Consider the following 26,942-nt stretch of genomic DNA (forward strand, 5'->3'; position numbering starts at 1 on the left):
ACACTGACGTGTGCGTGGGCGTGACTTGGCAGTGCTGTGACTCATGCTGGCACTCCGCACCTGCTTTTTTCATGTCTCCGGCCCTTTTCCTCCTCCCTTTCTCTCCCACCCCTTATTTCTGGTGACTCTAGAGCCTGAGTTGTCTCTGGTGGGAATGTGGGTGCACTCACAGGACCAGCAGCTGGCACTCCAGGACTGTTTGATAACTGGTCTTTTTGGAATGTTCTGTTCTCTTTGTTCAAGTTCATAAAGTAGGCAACTGTTAGGCACGATTTCTTTCTGAAACAGAAAAGCCAGTTTTTGACTGAAAAACAAACAGACAAAAACAAGAAGAAACTTAAAAATAACAGAGTTGTCAGATCTTGCAGTGTTTCCTTTAAGTGGATTCAAAGAAGCTTAGTTGGAGGGATTCTCTGAGGCTACCAGACCAGAGGTTTTCAAACCTTAGCATTATCCATGTGAAAATACAGGACCCAGGGCCCCAGCCAGACTGCTGAGTTGACACCTGTGGGCTTGAAACCTGTGGGATTAAGGCCCAGAATATCATTTTTATCCACTTTTCAGGAGTCTGCTTTTGCTAGGCCAGATTAGGTTCCATTGTAGACACCGGTCATCTAAACCAGTGTTTCCCAGACTCTATGTGCACGCAGATTACCTGGAGATCTTGTTGAAATTTAGATTCAGATTTTTGTATTTCTTTGCACATCTCATTTTGTAGTGGTGGTTGTTTTTCTTGTTGAAAACTGGACATTGTTGAGAATATATTGTAGCCCAGCCAGATAGGTTACTAAACAAAAAAGCAAATAGCAAAGCAATCTTGGATGAGGGAGGGATCAGAATCTATAATCCAGAGTTGCTGCACTATAGACTCAGATTCAGTAGGCCTGATGGGGGCTGCATTCTGCATTTCTAACAAGCTCCCAGGTGATACTGAGGGTGCTTGTCTGTGGATCACTTGTTGCAAAGCAAAGATCCTGGGCAGGGGCTGGCAGACTGACGTACGTACCCCAGCCAGATCCAGCCCATCACCCATTTCTGCAGATAGTTTCATTGGAACACAGCCATGCCCTTTCCTATACATTTTACCTGTGTCTGCTTTTATACTATGACAGAATCACCTAGTTGTGACAGAGGCCATATGGCTCACAAACATTTCCTGTCTGGCCTTTTGCAGGAAAAAGTTTCCCACCCCGGATCCAGAGCTCCTAAGCCCTCCCAGATGATCCAGTGAAACAGAACTCACCACCTCACAGAACACTCTGTGCTGTGTTCATGCTGATCTTTGGGAAAGTTTTTCCTTGCTTCCTTGTGACTTGGTTCTAATTCTATTAACAGGAGTCTTGTCTTCTTTCACACACAAATGCTGTGTTTGCCATCTTCTCTTTTCCAAGTCTCTCTTCCTGTTAGGTCCTTCCCAGGATGTCACTCAGCACGAAGCCTGCTGCCTTGGGTGTCTTCCTTTGAGTGCAGAATAGGATGACATACCACCTTTCTCCTCTCTCCTCTGTAAACCGCTGATGTAATGCATTAGTCTTTCTGGGGAGCCCTTTACTCATTGGGCTTTGTGTAATTGAAGTTATCTTTAAGTATGTTACTGTCCAAGCAACAGGCATCCAGGGACAAACATAATTTGTGAATCTTATTTGTCTCCTCCCCTATAGAATTTGTTCTTGATTAACGTGACTCCTGCTGACTGATCCTGAAGTGTTAGGGTGTCACATCCTCCATGCTTCGTGTATCTTTTCCTGCAGGTTCTGCTTGGATCCTAACCATGGCTTCTTTGACCATCTCTATGCTGCAGAATCTGAAATTGGAAAGAAATGGTCAGATTTTCTTTTATTTTTGGTTATCTGCTACACGTCTCCACCAGGCTACTCTTGACTGTAGTGTCTCGTGTTCAGACTTTCTCATCTCAGCTCTGTCTCCCACGTCACTCCTCTCTGCTCTGAGTCTGTTCCTCCTTGTTTCTTTATTTCAACTGCTGGCGCTACCACTCATGCCCTCACCTAAGCTGGAAACCCGGGATTATTAGCCCTAGTTCCTCCCCTTTTCCATCCATCGCTTACAGTTGGGCACCAGAAGATGTTTTTCCCTCTGTGTATTGAGTTGGCCAAAAACTTCATTCAGATTTTGCCCTAAGATGTTACTGGAAAAACCCGAACTAACTTCCTGGCTGACCCAGTAGCTCTCCAATCCGTTTCCTCCACTGCTGCTGCCTTGCTAGTGCTAATCACCGCCCCTCTCTGCGGCAGTAACCTCCTGCCTGCTGCCTCCTCGTCTTTTCTTCACAGCTGTAATAATCTTTCTAAAATAAATTCCCATCATGCCCTCCACTAGCGGCTTCCCCATACTGTGGGAACTTCATAACTCAGTTCATGCTTCCCCTTGGCGTGGATTTCCTGGGGCTGCTCTGACAAGTGACCACACACACAGTAACTTGAAACAACCAATATTTCCTCTCTCCTATATTTGGAAATCAGGGTGTCAGCAGAGTGGATTCCTGCTTTGGGGCTCAGAGGGTCTGTTGGTGCCTCGCTGCTGGTTTCTGGTCATGGCTGGCGGTCTTGGTGGTCCTTGTCTTATAGGTGCATCACTCTAGTTTCTGTCTCCGTCTTCACATAGCTTCTCCCCTGTGTGTCTCTGTGTCTTCTTGTGGCCTGCTTAGAGGAATACCAGTCGCTGGATTAGAGCCCACCTTAAGTTAGTTAGCTTGGTCCTTGGAAGAAAAGCTATGACAAACCTAGACAACATATTAAAAAGCAGAGACATTACTTTGCTTTCAAAGGTCCATCTAGTTAAAGCCACGGTTTTTCCAGTAGTCATGTGTGGATTTGAGAGTTGGACCATGAAAAAGGCTGGGCACCAAAAAATTGATGCTTTAGAACACTGGCATTAGAGAAGACTCTTGAGAGTCCCTTGGACTGCAAGATCAAACCAGTCAATCCTAAGGAAATCAGCCCTGAATATTCATTGGAAGGACTCATGCTGAAGCTGAAGCTCCAATACTTTGGCCACCTGATCTGAAGAGTCATCATTGAAGGCAGGAGGAAAAGGGGACAAGAGGATGAGATGGTTGGATGGCATTGCAGACTCAATGGACATGAGTTTGAGCAAGCTCTGGGAGATGGTAAAGGACAGGGAAGCCTGGCATAATGCAGCCCATAGGGTCACAAAGAGTCAGGCATGACTGAGCGACAGAACAACAGCAACAACAACTTAAGTCAGTATGACAGGCTTTCCAGGTGGCTCAGTGGTAAAGAATCCACTTGTCAATGTGAGAGATGCAGGGGATGTGGTTTTGATTCCTGGGTTGGAAAGATCTCATGAAGGAGGAAATGTCAACCCACTCCAGTATTCTTACGTGGTAAATTCCATGGACAGAGGAGCCTGGTGGGCTGCAGTCCATTTGGTCACAAAGAGTCAGACACAACTGAACATGCAATGCTAAGTTAGTATGACCTCATCTTCGCTAGTTACATCTGCAAAAATTCTGAATCATGCAATCATGACTTTGAAAGATTCTGAGACCTCAGAACTAACTGGGAGTAGATAGAGCTTAGGAACAAAGCCGTTCCCCTCCAGTAGATGCACTTGAAAGCCTGGTAGTTTTTCTATTCTCCTTATTTGGACAAAAGGATTTTAAAGAACATAATTTCATGGCCCTTTTTTAAAATTCCTATTTCAGTGGAATTAATTGCAGTTTCATTGAAAATCACTTTTTTTCATTCTGATGGAAAAGAAAAAGAAAGGTTTAACTCTGAAGAAAAACTAAGAAATGGGACATTTCTCTACATTCAAAGTACAAGAATCAAAGTACAAGGATATTTAGAAGAAAACAAACATTCGATATGTAATACCTTTAAATATTCATTTTTCTAATTGCAGTGAGTGGTGTTGAACTATTCATTGGTGCTAATTATTACATGGTTTTGGCATGTTAGAAAAATTGTCACAGGCTGTAAATAGTTCGGCTTCCCTGGTGGCTCAGAGGTTAAAGCGTCTGCCTGCAATGAGGGAGACCTGGGTTCCATCTCTGGGTCGGGAAGATCCCCTGGAGAAGGAAATGGCAACCCACTCCAGTGTTCTTGCCTGGAGAATCGCATGGACAGAGGAGCAGAGAAGGCAATGGCACCCCACTCCAGTACTCGTGCCTGGAAAATCCCATGGGCGGAGGAGCCTGGTAGGCTGCAGTCCATGGGGTTGGACATGACTGAGCGACTTCACTTTCACTTTTCACTTTGACGCATCAAGGAAATGGCAACTCACTCCAGTGTTCTTGCCTGGAGAATCCCAGGGATGGGGGAGCCTGGTGGGCTGCTGTCTATGGGATCACACAGAGTTGGACAGGACTGAAGTGACTTAGCAGCAGTAGCAGTAAATAGTTACTTTTCAATTGAAAAGAATACTTGGAGGTAAAATGCTATTATTCAACTATCTTTGAAACAAAAGTGACTTTAACACATATTCCATAGCCCCAAGTTAAAAACAGTGTTCCCTCCATGGTTCTCAAAGGAAATCCCTGTTTCTTCTGGTTATGGAAGGAACACAAACTCATTTTTATACTAATGGGCAAACTTCAGGGCGACTAGGATTAAAGGAACACTGTATCTCACTGTAGCCAACAATAAATCATGTGGCCAAAATACAGCTAATCACAACCTCTTGTGTGTATCATTGTGTAGCAGCTCTTTGTAAATTGGGTTAGTGATTTTGAGGAGGCCATCCCATGCCAGAACCCCTGAGGGAAGCAGCTGCTTTGGTGGGACTTTGTGGAGTTTCTGAGCCATTTCTGCTATTTGTCTTGCCCCTTGGGCAGGGCTTCCTAATGTGGGCTCCATGATAGCGTCAGGAAGATTATGAACTGGGATGAGAAAACATGGGGCAGCTTTATTTTCTGTCTACTTCCAACTAAAACTTTATAAACCACGTCTGTAAGTGGTCAAGAATCTATAGTGGTGTTGGTACCACCTGTCACTGTCACCCATAGAAATCTCAGCTGCCTTGAAGTACTTTTTACTCTTCATCACTTCCAGGTCACTGTGTTGCTGGGCCATCGGTTATATCCCATCAAATGTGCTACTGCTGCTGCTAAGTCGCTTCAGTCGTGTCCAACTCTGTGCGACCCCATAGACGGCAGCCCATCAGGCTCCACCGTCCCTGGGATTCTCCAGGCAAGAACACTGGAGTGGGTTGCCATTTCCTTCTCCAATGCATGAAAGTGAAAAGTCAAAGTGAAGTCGCTCAGTCGTGTCCGACTCTTAGCGACCCCATGGACTGCAGCCTACCAGGCTCCTCTGTCCATGGGATTTTCCAGGCAAGAGTACTGGAGTGGGGTGCCATTGCCTTTTCCGTCAAATGTGCTAATAAGAACCATATACAAATCTGTCTTTTAATGTTGTGATAGCTGTATATCAGTGTCATCCATTTGCTTTGTGAATTTGTGTTACTTTAAGCATTTAAAAATGCTATTCTTCATGAAAAACAAGGCAAACTAAGGAACTGTCACAGAACCAAGGTTTCTAGGGAGACATGACAGCAAAATGCAATGGATACCCTAAATCTTGAAACAAAAAGAAGGCAATAATGGGAACACTGGAGAAATCCAAATCAAAGCCTGAAATGTAATTAATGGTACTATATCAACAACGGTTTCTTCCTCTTAACAAGGGTACCATGGAGATGTCCAGTGTCAGCAGTGGGGCATACTGAATGAGGGTCATTTGAGAATACTCTGGACCATCTTTGCAACTTTTCTATTAATAATCTATAGTGGCTTCCCAGGCTTCCCCAGTGGTGCTAGTGGTAAAAAACCCACCTGCTGAGGTAGGAGACGTAAGAGATGCATGTTCGATCCCTGGGTGGGGAAGATCCCCTGGAGGAGGGCATGCCAACCCACTCCAGTATTCTTGTCTAGAAAATTCCATGGATGGAGGTGCCTGGCAGGCTGCAGTTCATAGGACTAGAAAGAGCTGCATGCAACTGAGCGACTGAGCACACACACACAGTCTGTAGTGAGTCACACTCTCACTTGGTCTGCTGCCGGCTTCCAGAGATGTTGGGGTGGGGCTTTTGTGTCAACTCAAGGCCTTCGTATCCTCTTTCTGTTACAACTCTGAGGAGCTATGTAGAGAGACCAGTCCAAAGGGAGGGAGAAGTTTTCCAAGAAGTAAAATGATTTACAGTGTATTATGGTGGAAGAGGTATAGTTCTGGGATCAGAAAGGCCCAGCTTTGTATTCTGTCTCTGTCACCAGTTTTGTGCTTCATGGCCAGAAATTGCTCTGGGCATCCTCTTCCTCTTTGCAAAATGAGGCCATCAGTAATGGCTTTGCCAAGGTCATTGTGAGGGTTGACATTAACCTGGCCACTCAGTAGCCCTTCCGTTGGTTTTGATTGGTGTGTTTTAGTGCCTGTGACAGGCCAGGCACCATGCAAAGGATTTTTCATAAGGTATCTAATTTAATCTTTATAACACATGTACTGTATGACCATTTCATAGATAGGGAAACTGAGGTCAGAGGCTCAGCAACCTTGCTGTTAAGGCCACTACCTGAACTTGACTTCACATCTGTGCTGGCTGGCAGCTTCCTCTGTCTTTGAGGCTAAGCCTTTACTCCCTTCCCCAGGGGTCTTGGTTATAGGATGCTCTTTGCTATCTCTGACTGCTGAATCCTCTCTCGTTGGTTTTGCATACCATCCAGATTGGGATGCTCCCCCATGACTCCCCCATAATTGTTCATTATGGTTGGCTTCTCCAGACTTGAGATTACCTGGCTATAAAATGAGAATGTTGTGTGGTCCTCACGGTCTGTCCCTCTACAGAAGATCCGTTCTGCACTTTGTGGATTTTACCTGCTTATTTCTGCTGTTTCACGGGGTGTTTACTGGGTCACTGAAACCAACATTTTTCTAATTTGTTTAGAGCAAAGTTGTGCATTTCTGTGTCATTCTCCTAGATTCCAGAGAGGGAGAAAAACAGAGTTCCAAAAGTCTTAGTGACCTCCTAAAACCATAGCGATTAAAAAAAGAAAACAAGAACCTGGAGGCCACTGTGACATTAACATCTTCCTTAATTGTGATTTTGCTGAGGGGTTATTTTAAAGGACCAGGGAATAATTTTATTTTTTGTTTCTTTTCTTTGATTAGAGTGGAGACATCATGTGTCATGATGTACTTGCCAATTATTTCAAATTGAGTCTAGCAAAGTTGGGGAGTTACTAGTGTCAAGTATTACCTGGACAGGTGAATTTAGCCATAAGATGTAGCTACTGGGTAAGGAGCCTGATTTTCACAAGCGATGTGGGATGCCTTTAGTGTGAAAATGAGAAAACCACTAACAGTGCTTGGCACGGTTGCTTCAGTGGGGGCTGGGGGTGGTCTGGTGATTGCATGATCTGCTCCCCTGTTTTTCAGTTTTTCCCCTACATCCTGCTGCTGGTGGCCATCCTGCTGTACCTGCCCTCCCTGTTCTGGCGTTTCGCAGCTGCTCCTCACGTTTGCTCGGATTTGAAATTTATCATGGAAGAACTCGACAAAGTTTACAACCGCGCAATTAAAGCCGCAAAGAGCATGCGTGACCTTGACTTGAGAGACGGTGCCTGCCCAGCGCCAGAAGTTAATGAGAACATGAGGCAAAGGTAACTCAGCCCCCAGCCCATCGGGATTTGGGAGTACGAGTTTGCTGCCCTTCTCCTATCCATCTGGGCTTCGGGTTCTCACTACCAGTACATGGGGGACTGCCATTCGCCTTGTGACACCCGGGGGAGCCAGGAAGGCCCGCCCTCCCCAGATCTCATCCTGGTTGTCTGCCCCAGCAGCAGTCCTCACCTCAAGTCCTTCCCTTGTGGAGTGAAGCGTCACTCTCTCATGTTCTCAAGTGCAGGGCGAATTGCTTTGACCTTCCCCTTCATGGAGAAACACAGGATTATGAGGCTCCTGAGCACCGAGAATGGACATGCGGGAACTAGGGAACAAGTAGACAGCACCTTGCTTTCTGGACATTCTTCTTTTGGTTTTTGTTATTGACACTAGCAATAACAGCATTAGTAGGTCTCATTTGGGGCTTCCCAGGTGGCACTAGTTAATGATAAAAAATCTGCCTGTCAATACAGGAGATCCAAGAGGCGTAGGTTCAATCCCTGGGTTGGAAAGATCCCCTGGAGTAGGAAATGGCACTCTACATCAGTATTCTAGCCTGGAGAATTCCATGGGCTGAGGAGTCTGGCAGATCACGGTCCATGGGACTACAAAGAGTTGAACACAACTGAGCACACAGCTCTCATTTTTAAAAGTTCTTAATATAACTCAGACACTGTTGAGTTTTCCAAAGTGCTTTATCTCATTTAATATTCAAAACATCATTACAGATAACTACATTTATCTATCCCCCTCACTGCCGTTGTCCACCACTCCCTGCCCCGCGTGCCCTCCCCCCCCCCACCACAGTTGAAAACTCTGTCCTGTAGCTTTAAGTGGGAGACCTGGAACCAGGACCAGGTTTAGTTCACAGGCTAAACCCACACCCTCTCAGCTGTCTGCCTCCCACTGCTGGCCTATAGGAGGCAGATGTGTTCTAGTTAGGCTGGAAAAACTGTCTTTATTCTACACACTTGAATGGAAAATTATAGTTTACAAAAACAGCAGTAGACTAAGAACAATCAAGTTCATGTAACAAACATTTACCTTTCAATAGGATGACTGAAGTGATTTAGCAGCAGCAACCAGGAGTTGTTCTAACAATTTACAAGTAGCACATTTAACGAATTAGACCTTCCTTAAAATATCAAGTTGGGGGAGAAGGGTTTTATTGTTACTTTTCCTTCTTTTTTAAAAAAAAACAAAAAAACTAATTTAATTCCCTGGGTACTCCAGTGAAGTTACAGGTAGAGAAGTATGGAAGGGAAGGTGATGGAAATTTTCCACGTGGTACCATTGAGTGTGTTTCTATTTGATGGTCTTGGTGAGGGTTTAAATTATTTTTGTTTCTTTTTAGTTCACAGGAAAGCCACTTCAGGTACCCAATTGTGGAACAGTACTTAAGGACAAAGAAAGCCTCCAGACATTTAATCATCAAGTACATGAGCTGCCGGGTGTTGTCACTCAGCACGATACTGTTAGCCAGCATCTACCTGGGCTATTACCTGAGCCTTTCCTCCCTCTCGGATGAGTTCGTCTGCAGCATCAAATCTGGCATCCTGAAAAATGACAGCACCGTCCCTGATAAGTTCCAGTGCAAGCTCATTGCTGTTGGTATCTTCCGGCTGCTCAGTTTCATCAACCTTGTGGTGTATGTTATGCTGGTTCCGGTGGTGGTCTACTCCCTGTTTGTTCCCTTCCAGCAGAAGATGGATGTTCTCAAAGTGTATGAAATCTTGCCCACGTTCGACATTCTGCAGTTGAAGTTGGAAGGGTACAATGACTTGAGCCTCTACGTTCTTTTCTTGGAGGAGAATATCAGTGAACTCAAGTCATACAAATGCCTTAAGGTCCTGGAGAATATTAAAAGCAGTTGTCAGGACGTTGACCCCATGCTGCTCCTGACCAACTTCGGCATGATCAAGATGGACATGGTTGACGGCAAAAATCCCGAGCCTGTGGAAATGATGGTGGAGGAGCTGGGAGACCAGACGACAGAGCTGCAAGGTAGGCCTGGCTCTCGGGGAGCTGGGGAGCCCATGGAACCCTCTGTGCGCCTCCGATGACTGACTGGCAGTGTCTGCCCCGCCCACTGGTGTTAGCCCATTTCTCTGGTGTGATTAGCAGAAACCCCACAGTGCTGGGAGAGAGGGGGGCATCGGTGCTGCCTCAGGTTTCCAGGGGACACACCTGTTGCTCTTCCTTCTCATTCTCTTCTGTCTCATACTCCACTTCTTGCTTGAGCATTCTTCTCTGACGTCACTCTTGCTCATTTTTGTTTTGTTTTACTGGCTTATCTCCCTGTCCCTCTGATCGTCTTGTTGGTTGTTCTCTGTCTCTTACAGAAGGAACTGGGAGTTTATTGAGTTACTTGTCACCCTGACCCACCTTCAGCCATTCTGCAGCGAAGCTAAGATTAAGTGGATAAGGCAGAAACCAACAGCTAGATTGATTGTTAGTTAGTGCCAATGGAACCTGCTGTGGGATTTCCATCATAAATGCTTGTTTTCTGTTCTGACAGATTTGAATGTACACAGTGAAACAAAAATAAGTAATAGAGAGAAGAATGCCCGACAGAGACTTCTAGACACTTCTTGCTGATGATTTTTGTCCTGTGAACTTCAGATCGGTGACTTCAACCTGGGATTCGTTTTGGCTGCAGCACCTCTAGCAGGCACCCAGCTGACTGGCAGTAAATGGTTCTCAGCAGAGGTACTGAGCATGTCTTACTGAGGCTCTGGTGGAAACGATGGTCAACAAACATTGTGGAGGGTGGTTCATGAACTTCCTACGAGACAACGCGGAAACAAGTGAGCCTCTGCAAATGTCGATGCGAGCATCCTCATCAGATGGAAAGTGGTAAGGCTAATCTCAGGAAGAGGAGTAGTGCTTTAGTGCCACAAACAAAACGCCTTTCTGTGCGGATGGTGCAAAGAGCCTCCGAACTACAGAGAACAAGGACTGGGGGAGCTTTTTGTTTTGTTTTATGGGGTGATAATATCAGGGTATAATTAAATATGAATCTTGTCTATGTCCCAATGACTGTTGGAGGAGAAAACATTCACTGGCTGACTCTGGACCCACGGGGGCCTCTTCCTGGCGGTGCCCCAGGCTGGGAGAACCGCTGGCGCTTCTGTCCTAATAACCAGGCTCTGGGCCCTGCCACCTGTCACCCTTGGTCAGCCTAGACCCTCTAAGCACCATGTGATGCTCTGCGCTGCAAAGGTCAGTGGACCCCAGTGCTGCTCTGGCTGAGAACTTCGTTAATAAGGTAGAGTTGAAAGGATGTTTAATTGTTGACTTCATACAGGAAGGAACGCTTCTAAATGAACCCAGTGGGGGAAAACGAACATACAAAACAAGTTAAAGTGACTACTTCAGAAGAGGTTGTCTGCAGGGCGTTCCTCTGTTATCAAAAGCATTTGAGACAGGATGCTACTGAGGCAAATTCACAGAACACAGAAGGCTTAAAGTGAGGGACATTTCTTGCCTATTAGGATCAGAATGTGTAAATGATATTTGTCATGTGCACACTGACATATGCTCAGACCCAGAACAATTTCGCAGTGTATTTATATTTAAAACCATCTTTGAAAATTTTCTTTAATTTTAGAATTGTATGATATCAGAATTGAGGCCATTTGGGAAGAACATTCTAGCATTAATGCAGAATTATAGAATAAATGTTACAAATTGTATATTGTGTATCAACCAAGCATTATTTCGTAAACATTCAAGGCTGACTGGGAATATCAAAAACCTTTTCCCAGTTCCAGTCATGTAAATAGATCCCAACTATGTTTACATTTTATACAAAATTCTTAAAAAGGACGTCTGTGGACATTCCTGTTTTTATTCTTGGAAGTTAAAATTAGTACATTGCTACTGAATAATCCTCAGGAGCCTCCAAGTTTATGTGTGGCTCTTAGGGACAGTTGTTTATCTGATCTAATTACATAAGCTGCTCTCTGCCTTTCAGAATATTCGCAGAAGTGGATTTTATTTGTGTTTCTGCGATGGTTTCTGAGATGGAAAGCTAATAATAAATATCCAGGATGCAATCAGTGTTTTAAATTATTCTTACTGCATAATATTTATTACCCTTGAATAATAGTGTGACTTAGAAATGTCAGTAATCTAACTCATCAGTTTTGCTACTTTTTATATCACTGTATCAGGTGTTTTATTGTAGTTCTCTCCACCTGTTTCTTTGTGTAATTTGAAAATTTTCTGAAATATAGTTTTCTATGACTTGATTTTTTCCCCCAAGCCTCAGATTCTTTATAGACTGCCCCTAATTTATAGTTTGAAGTGGATACGTTATTATAGGAGATCAGGAACTCTCTCGGCCCCTTATCCCCCCATCCCTACTCTCTGAGTTCCAGTAGCATCTGTGACGTCCCAGAGGTCAGCTAGTGACTGGCTGCGTGGATGTGAATAAGGCTGGTGCCCACCTTTGAGGAATTCAGAGACTAGTAAAAGGCAGTGAGGACAGAGGCAGGTACCAAGAGGAAGAGTAATAACCACAATGAAGGTCCTTCCAGAGAACTCCCAGCAAATGCTGTGTTCTTGGGGAACACAATACTATTTTTCTCTTTCCCATCATTTCTAGCTGATAGTTTTGAGAGTATAGTTATTGCTTTTCCCGGAAGTTCTTTAGCCACGTATCCCCCAAGCTGAAGCTTGAACAAAACAGTAACATAGACAGTGATTTTGAACAGAAAGAACTCCAATCACACTTTGTATCTTACCTTGCAGGACATGGGGAACACAAACCTGGAGGTACGTGATGCTGTCCGTGAACAAGCACGGTGATAAGAGGCTAATGGGCACATCTGGCCATACATTTTGACTTGAGGAAAAGCGTTACTAGGAAAGTTAACTTCTCCATCTACTGCTGGCTTAGGTGAGGACCACCTTTGAGCAGATTCCCAAGAATGAGGAATCGATCATTGCTTTACAAAAGGGGGCAAACAGATCCTAAATGACCACTGCCAGTGGCAGCTAACTTTGTTCCGGCTGGTGTCTTCCTAATAAACCACCACACGTCCTCTAACCCAGGCTTGCAGCGCCAGTGTTGCGTCTGTGGTCTGACCGACCGTTCTCACAGCAGTGTCTGGCTCCTCCTTTAATTTCACCAAATGACAGGCAGACACATTCTTAAGACAGAGGCTCTTAAACTTTTAGGAAATTACAAACCCTCTTGTAAATATATTTTCTAAAGCTAGGGACCCTCTCCTCAGACACACACACAACACTAAATACCCGTCAGGGGTCTTCGTGGTCCATACACCCCAGGTTAAGAAGCTGGGCTCTAATGGTTGGGGACCAAGCCACGTGGCAGGGAGATTCCCGTAGCCCTTGTGGAAAGTTGCCGCTCCCAACAGTAAGTCTCAGCTGCTGTTTACTGATTAGAGTTTACACACTTAGAATGAGCTGTCCCCTTGAGTAACTGACATCGTTTCCTCAAGTCAGACTGAAAGAGTCTGTTAAGGGAGCAGGGGGTGGGCAGTGGCACAGCCTGGTCAGGGGTCTGCGCGGACTGCGTCCTCTCAGCCTCCAGATCGCGGCATCGTCCCCTGGGGCCAGCCTTGCTGGGCTGGGGGAGGGTGGGCACACCTCTGACCCGCACGATGCTTTGTCCTACTTCGTAAGTGTCCTGGGAGAAATGGAGAAATGTGCCACATTGTGTGGCAGGTCCTGTTTGGTGTTTGTGTTTCTTTTGTGGAAGCTTGCTGTTCTGAGCACCCTCTCCTTTGCAAGGATGAGCTAAGCTGGGACAGTGGCAGGGTACTGCAGGCACTGACCCTGTGAGAACTGTTCAACTCTTAGAGCTGGATTGTTGCACAGCTTTTAAAATGCACGCATGTTGGTTTCTTTTGCTTCTTTCATTTTAAACCCATTGCCGTATCACAAATTCCAGGAGAACAGTGACTGGCTTGGACTAGGCATTCTGTAAATACTTGAACAGAAGAACACACCGTTATAATAAATCCTAGTTTGTGGACAACTGTAATTTGATTTTCAAAGGCAAATGGTCCTCTGCAGGTCAGGGGAGAGGAGGCTTATTTAGCCTCTTGCTGGAGAAAGGACCTGTTCTGCAAATGGATAGATTTCTGCATGTAAGTAGTGCCAGTTCTTAGCTTTTTATTTTGGAGTGAATTGCGATCCTTTCCATGTTCAATACAAGTTTTCAGTGTTGCCTCCCAGAGATCAGGGCAATTTTAGTTATAAAGGTCTCTGTAATTTCCCAGAATAATTTGAAAAGGGATGTTGACTTAAATGTGCAATTCTGAGTAATTTCATCTGAGGGTACTAGGATGAAATGGCTCCTCCTGGGCAGTCATTGGCATTTTTGTCGTGTTTTTCACAAGTAAAGTAAAACCTTTGAAAAAGTTTGGCAAAGATGACATTGTGTTGTTTATGGAATGTAATACACGCTCATCCGTGATTGGTTTGTCCTGCCTGCTTTAGATGAAATGTATTGTCTTTGGGGGTTCTCTTTTTTGCTGTAATAATACTTGTCTCTTAAAGCACGTCATTGTTCCTGAAAGTTGTAAAAGTTTCTCATGCCTTGAATACTTTCTCTGTGCCTCATCAGAAGAGGAAAAAAGAATTCTGCAGTGTGCCAAGGGTTTTCTACAAAAACTGAAGCCACCAGCTCCTCTTTAACAAGTTGACTTTTTTAAAAGCACAGTAATGACAGTTTAATGGTATTCCATAAAGTGGTGCTCTAGGCAAAAATTACATTCTTTTTAATGACTACATTTCTTCAAACCTTTTAAAGAAAAATAGTATTTGTTTTTTTTCTTTCTGTGTCATTTGGTAAGAATGATTTGGTTTCTATTCCACAGAGATTGAAGGATGGGAACAAATTAGTCTTAGAAAATGTTAAAAACCAAGAGCCTCAAAATTTCTGTATTTGGGTGATTATCACCATTCTATTTCATATTTCTACATAAGTCACCTGTCCACGCCCTGCTTTCTGACCATGCTGATATTTAAGGAGAGTTGAAAGGCTGAACACCAAGGCTGCTGTGTCTGTATGTAAAAGTGAAATGGTGTTTCTGTTCTGCACTGTTGTGTCTACCTTAAATAAAACTTTGTTTCTAATGAAAAATGTGCCTTAATGTTTCTTGTCTTCTCTTCAGGGAAGATGTGGCAGAAGATGAGTCCCCAAGTGTCTTGAAGCCTGTTCCTTTGCTGAATACCTGAGATTCAGTAGGCTTCATGGCACACATGAAAATCCAGCTAGCTGGCAGTAGCTAAAGGACAAAAAGTCCTTGACTAAGAAATTCCCACAGAGTCTGGAATTTCTGAAGCAGAGATCACATGCTGTCTGATTGGGAGCTGCGTGCCCGCCCAGGCGTGGAGAGGGAGGAACCGGGGCTTCGTGCTGCTAAACACGGGTCTGCCTGCCTCCCTCTCCCAAGAAGGGGACTCTCTTGTACAATGGTCAGTTAGCACCATTGACTGTTGTGGGTAATAAATCAGCTGCCTGAAATCTTAATACAGTGCCTGGCCCGTGGTGAGGTCTGTAAGGCCTGTAAGTCCTAGCTGTAACTGTCATCAGCTCCTCCTGCAGCCCCACTGTTCCCTAGGCGGGCACCCCCAGGGAGCTTGGAGGTTGTGTTAGTCTGTTGTTGCATAACATTTTACTACAACCATTGCAGCTTAAAGCAACACATACTATTATCTGGCTATTATAATAATAATGTATTATTATTATATTATTAAACCCAGTTTTCTGGGTTAGGCGTCTGAACATGGTTGAGCTGAGTCCCCTGCCCAGGGTCTGACAAAGCTGCAATCAAGGTGTGGATTGCACCTGGGCTCTAATCCAGAGGCTGTACTGCGGAAGGGACCGCTTCCAAGCCCCCCTGCCCCGAGTTGTTGACAGATTTCATTTTCTTGGGATTGTACGACTGCCTTTTCATTGGCTGGAGGCTGCTCACAGGTCCTGGCATGTGGGTTTCTCTAGCATGACTGCTTACATCGTCAAGCCCATAGTGTTAGCAGCCCACGCTCACTCTGCTCGCCACAGGATAGGTCAGTGAATCTGAGAGATGAGGGGTTGAGGCAAGGAATATGACTTTATTTGGACAACCAGCTGACCGAGAAGATGGCAGACTAGCATCTCAAAATAATCATCTAGTCGGGGTCTGGATGCCAGTTTCTTTTATGGGTCAGAGATGAGGGGGAGGTGAGGAAACAAAGGAAACAAGGCCATTAATCTTGCAAACATCTCCTAGAATGGCAAGCGTCAGGCACGGGGATATTGTTAGTTTCCTGCCATCTGCAGGTGGGCAGGGTTCTGAACAAAGGCACTTTAACAGTCAGGCAGAGGGGCAGGGTCCTCTGAAGCAGGCCATTATGTATGATTATAATAACAAAAGCAATGGGAAGCAAGTCAAAGAAACAGTTTCAACATGGAGTCAGAATCAGCTTCTCCCTGCACCAATAGGACTCTCTCAACTGGAAAGGGCCCAGTTCCTCTTTTAAGGGTTTTGAAATCAGGCCACTCAGGATACTCTCCCTCTTGATGGACTCAAAATGAACTGCTTTTATCTGCAAAATCTCTTTGCTTTTGCTTTTTTTAGAAGTGAAGCACAGCACTGCCTCACTCGGGGAGATTACACAGGGCATGAACATCCAGGGACTCATGGGGCTGCCTTAGGGTCTGCCCATGGGCAGTTATCCTGAATTGTCTCTGCCTCTGACTCTGTGGTGCAGCCTCCTCCAGGGGAAGTTATCCTGAATTGCAGCCTCTCTGACTCCGACCCTGTGGTGTTGCCTCCTCCATACCCAAGTGCCCCCTCCAGCCTGAGCGCTGTTCTTCAGGCTCTTGTCTGCTTTCCAGAAGTGTTCTCATGGACTTGCCATGTTTAACGTGCCTTCCACATTCCTGTCAGTGGATTTCTTGGAAGGCAGACCTCTTATGCCAACCCTCCCCACACACCCCCATCACCACTTTTAAATCCCTCCGTCCCTCCTTGGATTTCAGTGTAAGGAGCAAACTTCTGCCCACTGCCTCAGGCTCATCCCGCCATCCCTCCTCTTTTTGATGTGGCCACATGTATCGTTCCTTCAGGGCCTCTCTGCTTTCTCAGGTGCTCCTCTGTCTCCATTTCCTCTTAACGCTTATTCAAAGTCAGCTCCAGGTTGGTGGGAATGCAGAATGGTATAGCCACTAAGGAAAACAGTATGGCAGGTCTGAAAAAATATATATATTAAGCATATCTTTCCCATATGATCCAGCAATTCTACTTCTGGATATGTAATATTCCATGCTGCCATAACAACCCAGAAACTAGCCCCATTACCACAAAACTTGAGACTGCCAGCCCCGTGGCAGAGCAGTCCTCCTGGGCCCCCTCACCCTGCTGCCCTCCACCCCCACGCACCTTCCCAGTAAAATCTCTTGACTGTGTCAGCATGTGTGTCTTTCAGACAATTCATTTCTGCGTGTTGGACAAGAGCCCACTCTCGGGCCCTGGAAGGGGGCCACCTTCCTGCAACAGGGAGAGCTTACATGTCTGAAGCAGGGCCCTGGAATGACACCCAACCTTGTGTGCCAGGTGACCAGCAGGACATGGCAGCAGGCTTTGCTACTGAGGGAAGAGGGAAGTTACCAGTTACAGAGGGAACTGATGTCAGGTTACCTGAGAAACACTCCTAACTGCCCCTTTGATCAAATTATAGTAGAGATAATCCTGCTCTGAAGATTAGAACAAGCACTGGTTAAGCTCTCTGATTAAGAGCAAAGGTCAGTCAGGTAAGTAGGCTGTGGGTGAGGCAGAGACTGGTCAAGTTGGGTATATTCAGACAGCAAGAGAACAGCCATCTTGAGTGGCCTGACCATACATAGAGGTCTAACCTACATCATTTAAACACTGTTATTAGACGCTGTTAGAGTAAGACTGTAACACCTTCTATTTATGAGTAGTTCCCAGCCAGGAAAGAGGCTGAGTCTATGCTTCTCCCGTACACCACCACCGCTGCTCCCTGCCCCCACCCCCGCCCCAGGTGCGAGCGGGGCATGAGGGAAGAGGCCGGCTGCAGCTGACTTGGGCTTTTTTTGTTCTGTGTTTCACCTGATAAAACCAAATTGCAGTAACTAATCTTACTTCTTTCCCTTTCAAATAACATCAGTGTTCTGGTTCCCTTCTTGAAAGTGAGATGAGGGACTTCCCTGTTGGTCGGTCCAGTGCTTAAGAATCCACTTTGCAATGCAGGGGACTAAGGTTTGATCCCTGGTTGGAGTAGGGCAACTTCTGAATCCCAGGGGCTATGGAGCCTGTGGTACTGAAGGAGGAAAAAGAGAACAGGCTCCATCTTGAAAGCTGAACTCCATCTTGGGCCAGATTGTGGACTTTGAGCTATGTGCCCAGTGTCTATGGAAACGACATACCAACTGGATAACCAGACCTCCGGATGGAAGAGCCCTAGGGCTCATACCTAGATGCTCCTTTGCCTAAAAGAATACCCTAATTATCTGTGTAACCGAATAGAATAATACATTCCATTATGCTTATTGGGATATGACCACAGGTCTATTGGTAATTGTCCACTGTTAACTACCTAGGCTTAAGGCATATGAATCATGGGTTAACTTTGACTGTATCTTTCTTTTCCTTTGTTCAGACTAGTTTCAGGAAATTTGGGGAGGTGGTTTTGGGCACATACACTTAGGGGATATAAAGTTTTCAAAAAAACTGGTTAGGGTCCTTGGCTAAGAGGAGACTCTGCCTTGAGCCTGCCAGTGTAATAAACTGCACTCCACTATCGACATTGTCCTGAGTGAGTGTGTTTCCCGCAATACATGACTACAACAGAACCACAGTTGGAGAGTCCATGTGCTGCAACAAAAAATCCTGAGTGCTGCGACTAAGACCCAGTGGAGCCAAACAAATAAGTATGTTTTTTAAATGAGATGAGAAAAGAAAACGAGCAAATAAGTGCTCCTTTGTGGTTCTCTAGAGACTGTAGACTCCTCAGGGAAAGCAGAAACAAGTCAAATCCTGTAAACGAAGGAAAATTAAGATCCATTTCCCAAGAGGCCTGTTCCAATGCTTCAGTGTGTCTTTTCTCAGACAGGAGGAAAAGAAAAACCAGAGAAACCACAATGCTATCAAAAATCACTTCCAAATCCCCAGAAACAAAATTCACACTACCTCAGGCAGTGAAGAGTCAAATAGAGCCTAAGCCTCTATGGAAAATTCAGAGCCAGGAAAGGAAATGTTCTGATGGTGATTTCAGAGGTAAAGAGACTCAAGAGATTTTAACATTCATGCATTGGTTCATTTTGAATATCAAAACTGTTGCAAAGGAAGTATTGTTAAGCACAAAGGCCTTGAAGCTCTTTCCTATCTTTCGAAGTACTCAATGAATTATCACCCCTTGTGATAAGGGATTGCCGGGGACCAGCCCCGGCTGATCCAGGGTATTCGAAGGAGAGACGGCGTAGGCGAAGATCAGGAAACAATTGCTTAATTAAACGTTAATTAAGGATATAAAGAGTAATAGAATGAGGATAGCTCAGTAAAATTCAGTGGAGAAAAGAGGCTGAATAATTCAGCCAGAAGGTAAGAGAAAGAACGACATGGTGAGACCAAGTTTCGGTGAACAAGGCCCGCACTTTATTTTCCAAAGTAGTTTTTATACCTTAAGTTATGCATAGAGGATAATGGGGGAAGGGGTAGAGTCAGGCAGCAAACCAGGCTTTCTTCCTGCAAACTTATCATATGCAAACGCTTCGGTGATTTGCATCATCTTCTGGCCCGGAGGCCTGTTAACATTTTAAGACCTTTTCTTCAGAAAACTTATTTTTCTCTAAAGGTGATTGGTCAGGAGCCACCCTCCAAAAGCATTAGATAAAGTTGGATTCCTACAGCGCAAATGTATGGTGGGCTATAACAAGAAAAAGAATTAACTCAAGGGTCCCAGGTTACAAACATTAAAGCTACTACTTACACCAACTATATTAATCAATACACTGCCAGGGACACAGCAGGTAAGGGATATGGAAACTTAGCAGCAAACATTGGCCCAACAAGTGAAAATCCCTTCACCAATACAATTTCTAATCAATCTTTTAACTATTCAAAAGAATCTGTGTTTACACAGTTTAGAACATCTCCTGCCTCTCACAGTTGGGAGGCTCTGAACAATCACATGTGGCTGGAAAAACCTATTCAGGCAGGCTAGAGGATTTCCAAAGGAGTTTGTAGGTTAAACACTGTCACACCCAGGAATTATTAACTGGAGCTGTAAGCTAACTTTTTTTTCAGAGAGGTAGTGGGGGACAGCCCCCCGTAAAGTCAGAGGTGTAGGTGACAGCACAAAGCAGAAAGTAGGCAGACTCTGGTTTTGGGGGTATATGCTCGAGAATTTCCAGGGGGACTCCTGAAGCTCGATCCCGCCTTTGCGTATGCCGAGCCTCCTTCCTCATGACTTTGTCATGGGCGGAGTTCCTCACGCTGGCTACCGGCAGTGATAGAATTCCAGTTGAGCTATTCCAGATCCTGAAAAGTGCTGCACTCAATATGCAATATGCACTCAATATGCAATATGCCGGCTCCCGGCAAGGGATGGTACATTTTTTAAGGAAAGGGAAAAGAAATTACCCCAAACTATGGCTACTGCAAATGGGAACCAAAAAAAGAGTAAGCATTAGACAGAATAAGGGTGTTCTAGAGGGCTGCCCAACAGAATATGATGAGAGCCACATAAACTGACAACTTTCTAGTAGCTACATAAAAATAGTAAAATGAAACAGGAGAAATCAATGTTAAAAATTACTTTAGCTAACCCAATGTATTCAAATTCTCATTATTTATGTAATCAATAAGAGAAATTCTGAGATATTGCATATTTTTTTGACTAAGTCTTTGAAATCCAGCCCATTTCGTTTCAGACTGGCATCATTCAAGGTACTCAGAAATCACATCAGTGATTACCACATTGGTCAGAGCAGGTCAAAACAACATGTCTCCCTCATATCTGTTGCAGGAGGGGGTACCATTTCCAGGGCCTGAGAGTGGGCTCTTGTCTAAAATTCAGAAATGAATTGTCCAAGAAGACACACATGGTGACAAAGTAGGAGACTTTCTTGGAAAGGGGCACCTGGGGAACCAGGAGGACTGCTCTGCCATGTGGCTCACAGTCTCTGGTTTTATGGTGACGGGATTAGTTTCAGGGTTGTCTTTGGCCAACCATTCTGATTCAGGATCCTTCCTGTTGGTGCAGGCTTTGCTAAGCTAAGATGGATGCCAGCGAGAAGGATACTAGGAGGGGGCGTCTCCTTTTGACCTTCCCTGAACTCTTCTGGTTAGCAGAGGCTTATTAGTTCCAATTCTTTACCAGGACCTCCTGCCATAAAATAACTCACACAAAAGGTTACTATGGTACCTGGCCAGGGGAGGTGGCTTCAGTCAGTTTCCCCTAACATGTCCACTCCCACTTTATGACATGAACCTTAATGTCTTGTGTCATTGCCAATGTCTCCCTTTTGGCATCAGGAATTAAAGTCCAGCTCTTTTCTGAAATACTGTCTGTCCCTTTCATCAGAAAGAACTGGGTGTACATTTTCTGTTCTCTGAGACACAACAGGTCTATGAGTACATATCACTTGCTCACCAGGAGATGTACGTTAAATACCTCCTACTTTTGCAGTAGCTTTTTTTTTTTTTAATGTTATACTGCTTTTTATTTTATCTTTTTATTCAGTTAATTTTTATTCGGGTGTAGTTCATGTACAATGTTCTATTAGTTTCTACTATACAGCAAAGTGAATCAGTTATACATATACATATATACACTATGGAAATAGAATCTTAAAAAAGTGGATATATATAGCTTTAATCTGGAGTAAGAGTGGCCCACTGGTTAAGAATTTTCCCCTTCCAATGCAGGAGGTGAGGGTTCGATCTCTGGTCGGGGAACCAAAATCCCACATACCCCATGGGCAAAAAACACAAAAGCAGTATTGTAAGTTCAATGAAGACTTTAAAAATGGTCCATAACAAAAAGAATCTTAAAAAAAAAAAATGAGGTAAACAAAGCAAAATGTCAGTATTGCTTTAAACCTCTAGGTATCTCTTATGTTATTTTCTGTCATTTTCTGTATATTTGAGCTAGTTAATCTCAGATGATAAAATTAAAAAAAATATTTAAATACATTAAGTACTTTTTTTGCATCTTTACTAAAACATTAGTTCTTGTATCTTTTTTTACCTGTGCACACGTCATTGAAATTTTATTCGCTGGACAGTCGTCAGGTTTTACATTGGATTGATACAAGTTCTTCTGTGTGGTCTAGATGTTCTGGGTGTGCTCAGGGACTTGGTTCTGCACCACAGGAAAGCAGTCCCTCAAACCACTGCTTATTTGTCTAGTCTGTTCTTGCGGGTATAATGCTGGCCTCATGGGTCCTTCAGGTTGCAGTCTCTGTCTGACTTCGGTCTCGCTTCTGCTCCTGCACTTAGCAGACTGTATAATATTATATTGTTCACAACATTATTCTTGATTGGGTTAAAGGAGCCCTGCCGTTTTCACTGGAGGCTCGCCAACTTAATTGTATGATTCCTTGGCTGTCCACTCTATAGTTACAAATCCTGGACCATGTGGTCCAGGCTGTTATTCCCGTCTGTTAGGAGAGCATTGTACACTGATGGGCCTTTGTCTAATTTGGTAGACCCAGAAGCAGAAAACTATCAATGCAGAAATGCCATGCAGTTTATTCCTTGGATGGGTAGTGAAATATCTAAACTCATTTAGAAAATAACATTTGATTATGTTAAGGGGCTTCCCAGGTGGCTCAGTGGTAAAGTAGGAGATGTGGGTTCGATCCCTGGGTTGGGAAGATTCCCTGGAGAAGGGAATGGCTACCCGCACCAGTAGTCTTGCCCGGAGAATTCCATGGACAGAGGAGCCTGGCAGGCTACAGTGCACGGGGTCATGAAAGAGTCAGACACATCTCAGTGATAAACAGCAACAGCAACAGTCTTATCGAGGAGCAGGTGTTAGCCCTGGTTGGGTTCTTTGTAAAAGCCAGGCTTAGTTGTAGTTGTGGAAAGAAAAGAGAGCTGGTGAATCAGTTTGGTTTAAAGGAAAATGAAACTGTCATTCCAATTCAGTATTGCTTTCTTCCAGTTTGGATTATGAGAGTGTACTTACATTTTCACACTATTTTAGAATTCATGTGCTGTAGGGTCAGTTTCTGAAAGCAAACTGAAGGCAGAAATGGACCATGTGGGACTTACAGAATTCATTTATTTGCTTGTGTTTGAAGCTAGAGGTGAGTTTGGGGTGAAGTCGGCTGGAGAGGTTAAAGGGGGAGAATTTGGTTCTTTTTTAGAGAGAGGAATAATCCTGAGATTCTTGGAATTTTACTTTCTTTTATCATGGTTGGATCTCCGAGTATTTGGCAAGAAAGGATCCTTTGGGGCAGACTTCCTTTGGTCTTATGTTTGTGTCAAATGTACTGAAACAGATTCAGACCTGTTTCATTCTTAGGAGTGCTTGTTACTATTTCGTGTTTATTTTTCAGTGCTGACCACTGCCCATCTCTTTCTCTACCACACAACCTGGGCCCCTTTCTACATGGTTATTCTCAGTGAACCTGAGAATTTATAATATAATTGTTTCCTTTTTTGGGCAACCTTAAAATATATCAAGAACTTCCGAGTCCAGTCAGTGCTTCATAGTGAGAGAGTCAATTCCTATGCAGGTTGATAAGAAGTCTGGGGGGTCCGCAAGGAGAGAGGAGTCTGGAATTCTCAAGGAGGAGGAAAGGACCAACTTTTTTCCCTCTACATTCCTTAGTCTTAGTCACATAAAAGTTTTTATCTTTAAGCCTTGAACTGATGATTACATAACAAACAACTCGTTTAAACTCTGTACTAAGGATATATGGAGAAGGAAATGGCAACCCATTCCAGTATTCTTGCTTGGAAAATCCCATGAACAGAGGAGCCTGGTAGGCTACAGTCCATGGGGTCGCAAAGAGTCAGACAGGATTGAGCAACTTCATCATCAAGGATTATATAACAATAATGTATCCTACTTGAGGACAGTTTCTCCTTCCTGAAAACCTCTGGCTAATCCTGTTATCTTAAAATGTAAGTTATGGGAGTGGGCCTGGTAAGATCTTTACAACCTCCAGACATTCTTTTGATTCACTGTAATAAGTAATTAAAAAGTATATAACTCCCTTGCTAACACTAGTGAGGGGGCACTCTTTCTGCCCCCCTTTTGATGTCTGTGTCAGAAGCTTTCTCTATCTACTTTATACTTTAATAAAACTATTACACAAAAGCTCTGAGCAATCACGCCTCCTCTCTGGCCCCGGATTGAATTCTTCTCCTCTGGAGGCCACGAATCCTGGCGTCTTTCATGGTTCAACAACAACCTTTCAATAGGTTGTATTATGACCTATCTGGACCCCGTGTATGTGTGTGATTGATGTTTATATATATATAATTTACATTAAATTCAATTAGAACTGGTTTGTCTGTTTTGAAAAATTAAAACCCTTTGCAAACTTTTAAAGCACTATATTAATAGTAACGAGTGTAACTGATATCATTAGAGTCGGTTTTCCTTTTCTGCTTCCCAGAACAGCAAACCCAGAACTTTACTGTTTTCATCAAAGAAAGTCTCCTGTCTCCCTCCCTCTCTTTTGACTTTCTCTGACTCAAGTTTCTTCAGTAACCTGTGCTTTTTGCCTCTTCTATCTTGTGCTTGGAAGGTAAAAATGGAAACCCCGTTGATATGCCAGCTCTATAACCCACTAGTCATGAGATCTCAGGGCCTCACTTTCCTCACCTTTAAAATAGGGTCAAAGTCCTCAGCATGGGAAAGGTTCCCTTCCTTGCTTTTTGCTGCCCCTCAGTCTCTTCATTGTGCTAGTGACCTGCTTAGACTCTCTTCCATTTGCAAGCTCCTCTAAAGTCCTCCCAGGCAGTTAGCTAGCTCTTTCCCTTGGTGCTTTGTTAACCCTGTGGTTTTGGTAAGTTTCATCAACTTTTCCAGTACTCTTGCCTGGAAAATCCCATGGATGGAGGGGCCTGGTGGGCTGCAGTCCATGGGGTCGCTAGGAGTCGGACACAACTGAGTGACTTCCCTTTCATTTTTCACTTTCCTGCATTGGAGAAGGAAATGGCAACCCACTCCAGTGTTCTTGCCTGGAGAATCCCAGGGACGGGGAAGCCTGGTGGGCTGCCGTCTATGGGGTCGCATAGAGTCGGACACGACTGAAGCGACTTAGCAGCAGCAGCAGTTCTTGTGTCACCCTCATAGTTGTGTCGACTAAAAAAAGATGTACAACTTGAGAGTTGTGAGTTAAGTTTTATTTGGGGCAAAATGAGGACTGCAGCCCGGGAGGCGGCAACTCAGATAGCTCTGAGAGACTGCTCCAAAGCGGCAGTGGGGAAAAGTCAGTGTATAAGGTTTTGGTGAAGGGGGAGTTCAATACCATGAAGCACTCAATTTGCAAAAGGTTTTTTGTTAGTCATAAAAATCTAATGCCACCATGAAGGGATTTAGTGCTTCTCTAGATATGAGGAGATGCAAGGATTGAGATCATAAAATCTGTTCCTGAAAACATCCAACTATCTAAAGACCTGTCCCACCAGATTCCCTGGAGCACAGAGTGCTTCACTTCACCCTGAACTCCCTCCGGGTGTGCTGAAGGTCAATAGCTACAGCAGCATGGGGTTCAGTCTCTGTAGAGGCAGATGGCAAACACATTTGTTGTTCCGTCGTTAGCAATGTTCTTGGTAAGTACCAATTTGTAGTTGACAGTTGCATGTAGCATTTAAATGGGGAAGCAATGCAGAATTCCCAGGTAGGATGGATATGTCTTTGTCAGAAGATGCTGACGGCTTGCCCAGGACTCCCAGCCCTTCAGATGCTAGCAAAGAGAAGAATGAAAAGAATATCAAGAAAAAGAGGGACAGTGAAGTCCCACCTCTGAGGGGGTGGACCAGGCACAGAGCGAGCTTCACTGGTCTGGTGCTCGCTGGCGATGGTCCTACAGAGAAGCTGTGCGGGCTGGCCCACCTCCCTGCTCTTGTCCTGGCTCCCATTGGGCTGGGAAGCCCTCTGGTTGTGCAGCGACTGGGTCTGCAGCTCAAAAACAGACCTTGGCTGGGCTGCCTCAGGGAGAAGGTATGAGCTGTGCCCTGGGCTCCAGTCAGGGGTCTGGGACGTGGGCCAGTGATGGCGTGATGCGGGTCTCTTGTTAGCCGATGCTGAACCTGCCACCATGGGGCCCGGGAGTGCATATTTCCTGCCTGTGACCTTTCATCCTCTCTGGCCAGACTCAGATGGAAAGCCCACGGCTGTGTGCACTCTCAGCCGAATGGACATGGTGGTGTTGTTCCTGGTGTAAACTGGACACGCATTTCTTGATTTCCGTACAGTTGTGAAAGACAGTGCAGATCTCACGAAGCTACCCCCTAGAATCAGAGTGTCTTCATTCAGCCAGTGAGTGGCAAAGAGAGGCAGGCAGAGCACAGGACCCAGGCTGGAGGGTCACTGCCGGTCAGGGACTCTGTTTCCTCAGCTGTGAGAGTTTCTTACCATTAATTGAGATACTATTTATCATAGTACTTGGGAACATCTTGGGCCTTCCCAGGAGGCTCAGTGGTAAAGTCTCCACCTGCCAGTGCAGGAGATGTGAGTTCAATCCCTGGGCCAGGGAGATCCCCTGGATAAGGAAATGGCATCCCACTTCAGTATTCTTGCCTGGGAAACCCCATGGACAGAGGAGCCTGGCGTGCTGCGAGTTCATGGGGTAGCAAAAGGGTCAGACATGGTTTAGCGACTAAACAACAATGACAGAAGCACCCAGATGGGTGTTGTTTATTCCTACGGGGTGCTGTATGGAGCTGAGAGAGAGGGAGAGAGGAAAGAGAGAGTCTGTGTGGGTGTTCTGTGTGTGTGACTGTGTTCACCCTGCCAGCCAAGAGCTGAGATATTACTAGAGGGATAATGCATGAGTATTTATACAGCCTGGTTGAAGGTGATTATCTGCATATTTCTGATGGCTTTAAAGGGCTCCAGGAGCTCAGTGGGGACAAAGCTTTATGGAGAGGATGAGCTGGTCTTTAAAAGATGGACGTGGAGGGGCACTGACTTTAACAGAACTAGAGAGAGGGCCCCTGGGTGGAGGGAATGGTGTGATGAAAGGCAAAGATTTAGGAGCAAATGGGGCCTGTACATGTCATGGCAGCAATGGGTTGGGTTGAAGCATCAGTTTGGATTTGTCCTCTGGGTGGTTGGGAACCAGTGAAAAACACTGAG

The 26,942-nt window shown here is 44.8% G+C and overlaps 1 protein-coding gene across 12 annotated transcripts in view; it reads left to right on the forward strand.

Annotated features, from left to right (window-relative positions):
• PANX1 (pannexin 1) overlaps window positions 1-14,754 on the forward strand; it is a 59,206-nt gene extending 44,452 nt beyond the window's left edge. For 3 of the 12 annotated variants that reach the window (XM_086384027.1, XM_086384031.1, XM_086384029.1), the window contains 3 exons: window positions 7,413-7,636; window positions 8,992-9,641; window positions 10,156-14,754. In XM_086384027.1, the coding sequence (XP_086240153.1) occupies window positions 7,413-7,636; window positions 8,992-9,641; window positions 10,156-10,235 (954 nt within the window). In that variant the 3' untranslated portion in view covers window positions 10,236-14,754. Of the gene's footprint in view, window positions 1-1,778; window positions 1,824-7,412; window positions 7,637-8,991; window positions 9,642-10,155 lie in introns of those variants that run through there. The other 9 variants (XR_015157678.1, XR_015157675.1, XR_015157677.1 and 6 more) reach the window with 5 other exon arrangements.
• Window positions 14,755-26,942: the final 12,188 nt, after the last annotated feature.

The sequence above is a fragment of the Bos grunniens genome, chromosome 29, assembly GCF_055505025.1.
Source record: "Bos grunniens cultivar Pamir isolate PY7600 chromosome 29, Bosgru_T2T1.0, whole genome shotgun sequence".
NCBI classification, from domain to species: Eukaryota; Metazoa; Chordata; class Mammalia; order Artiodactyla; family Bovidae; genus Bos; species Bos grunniens.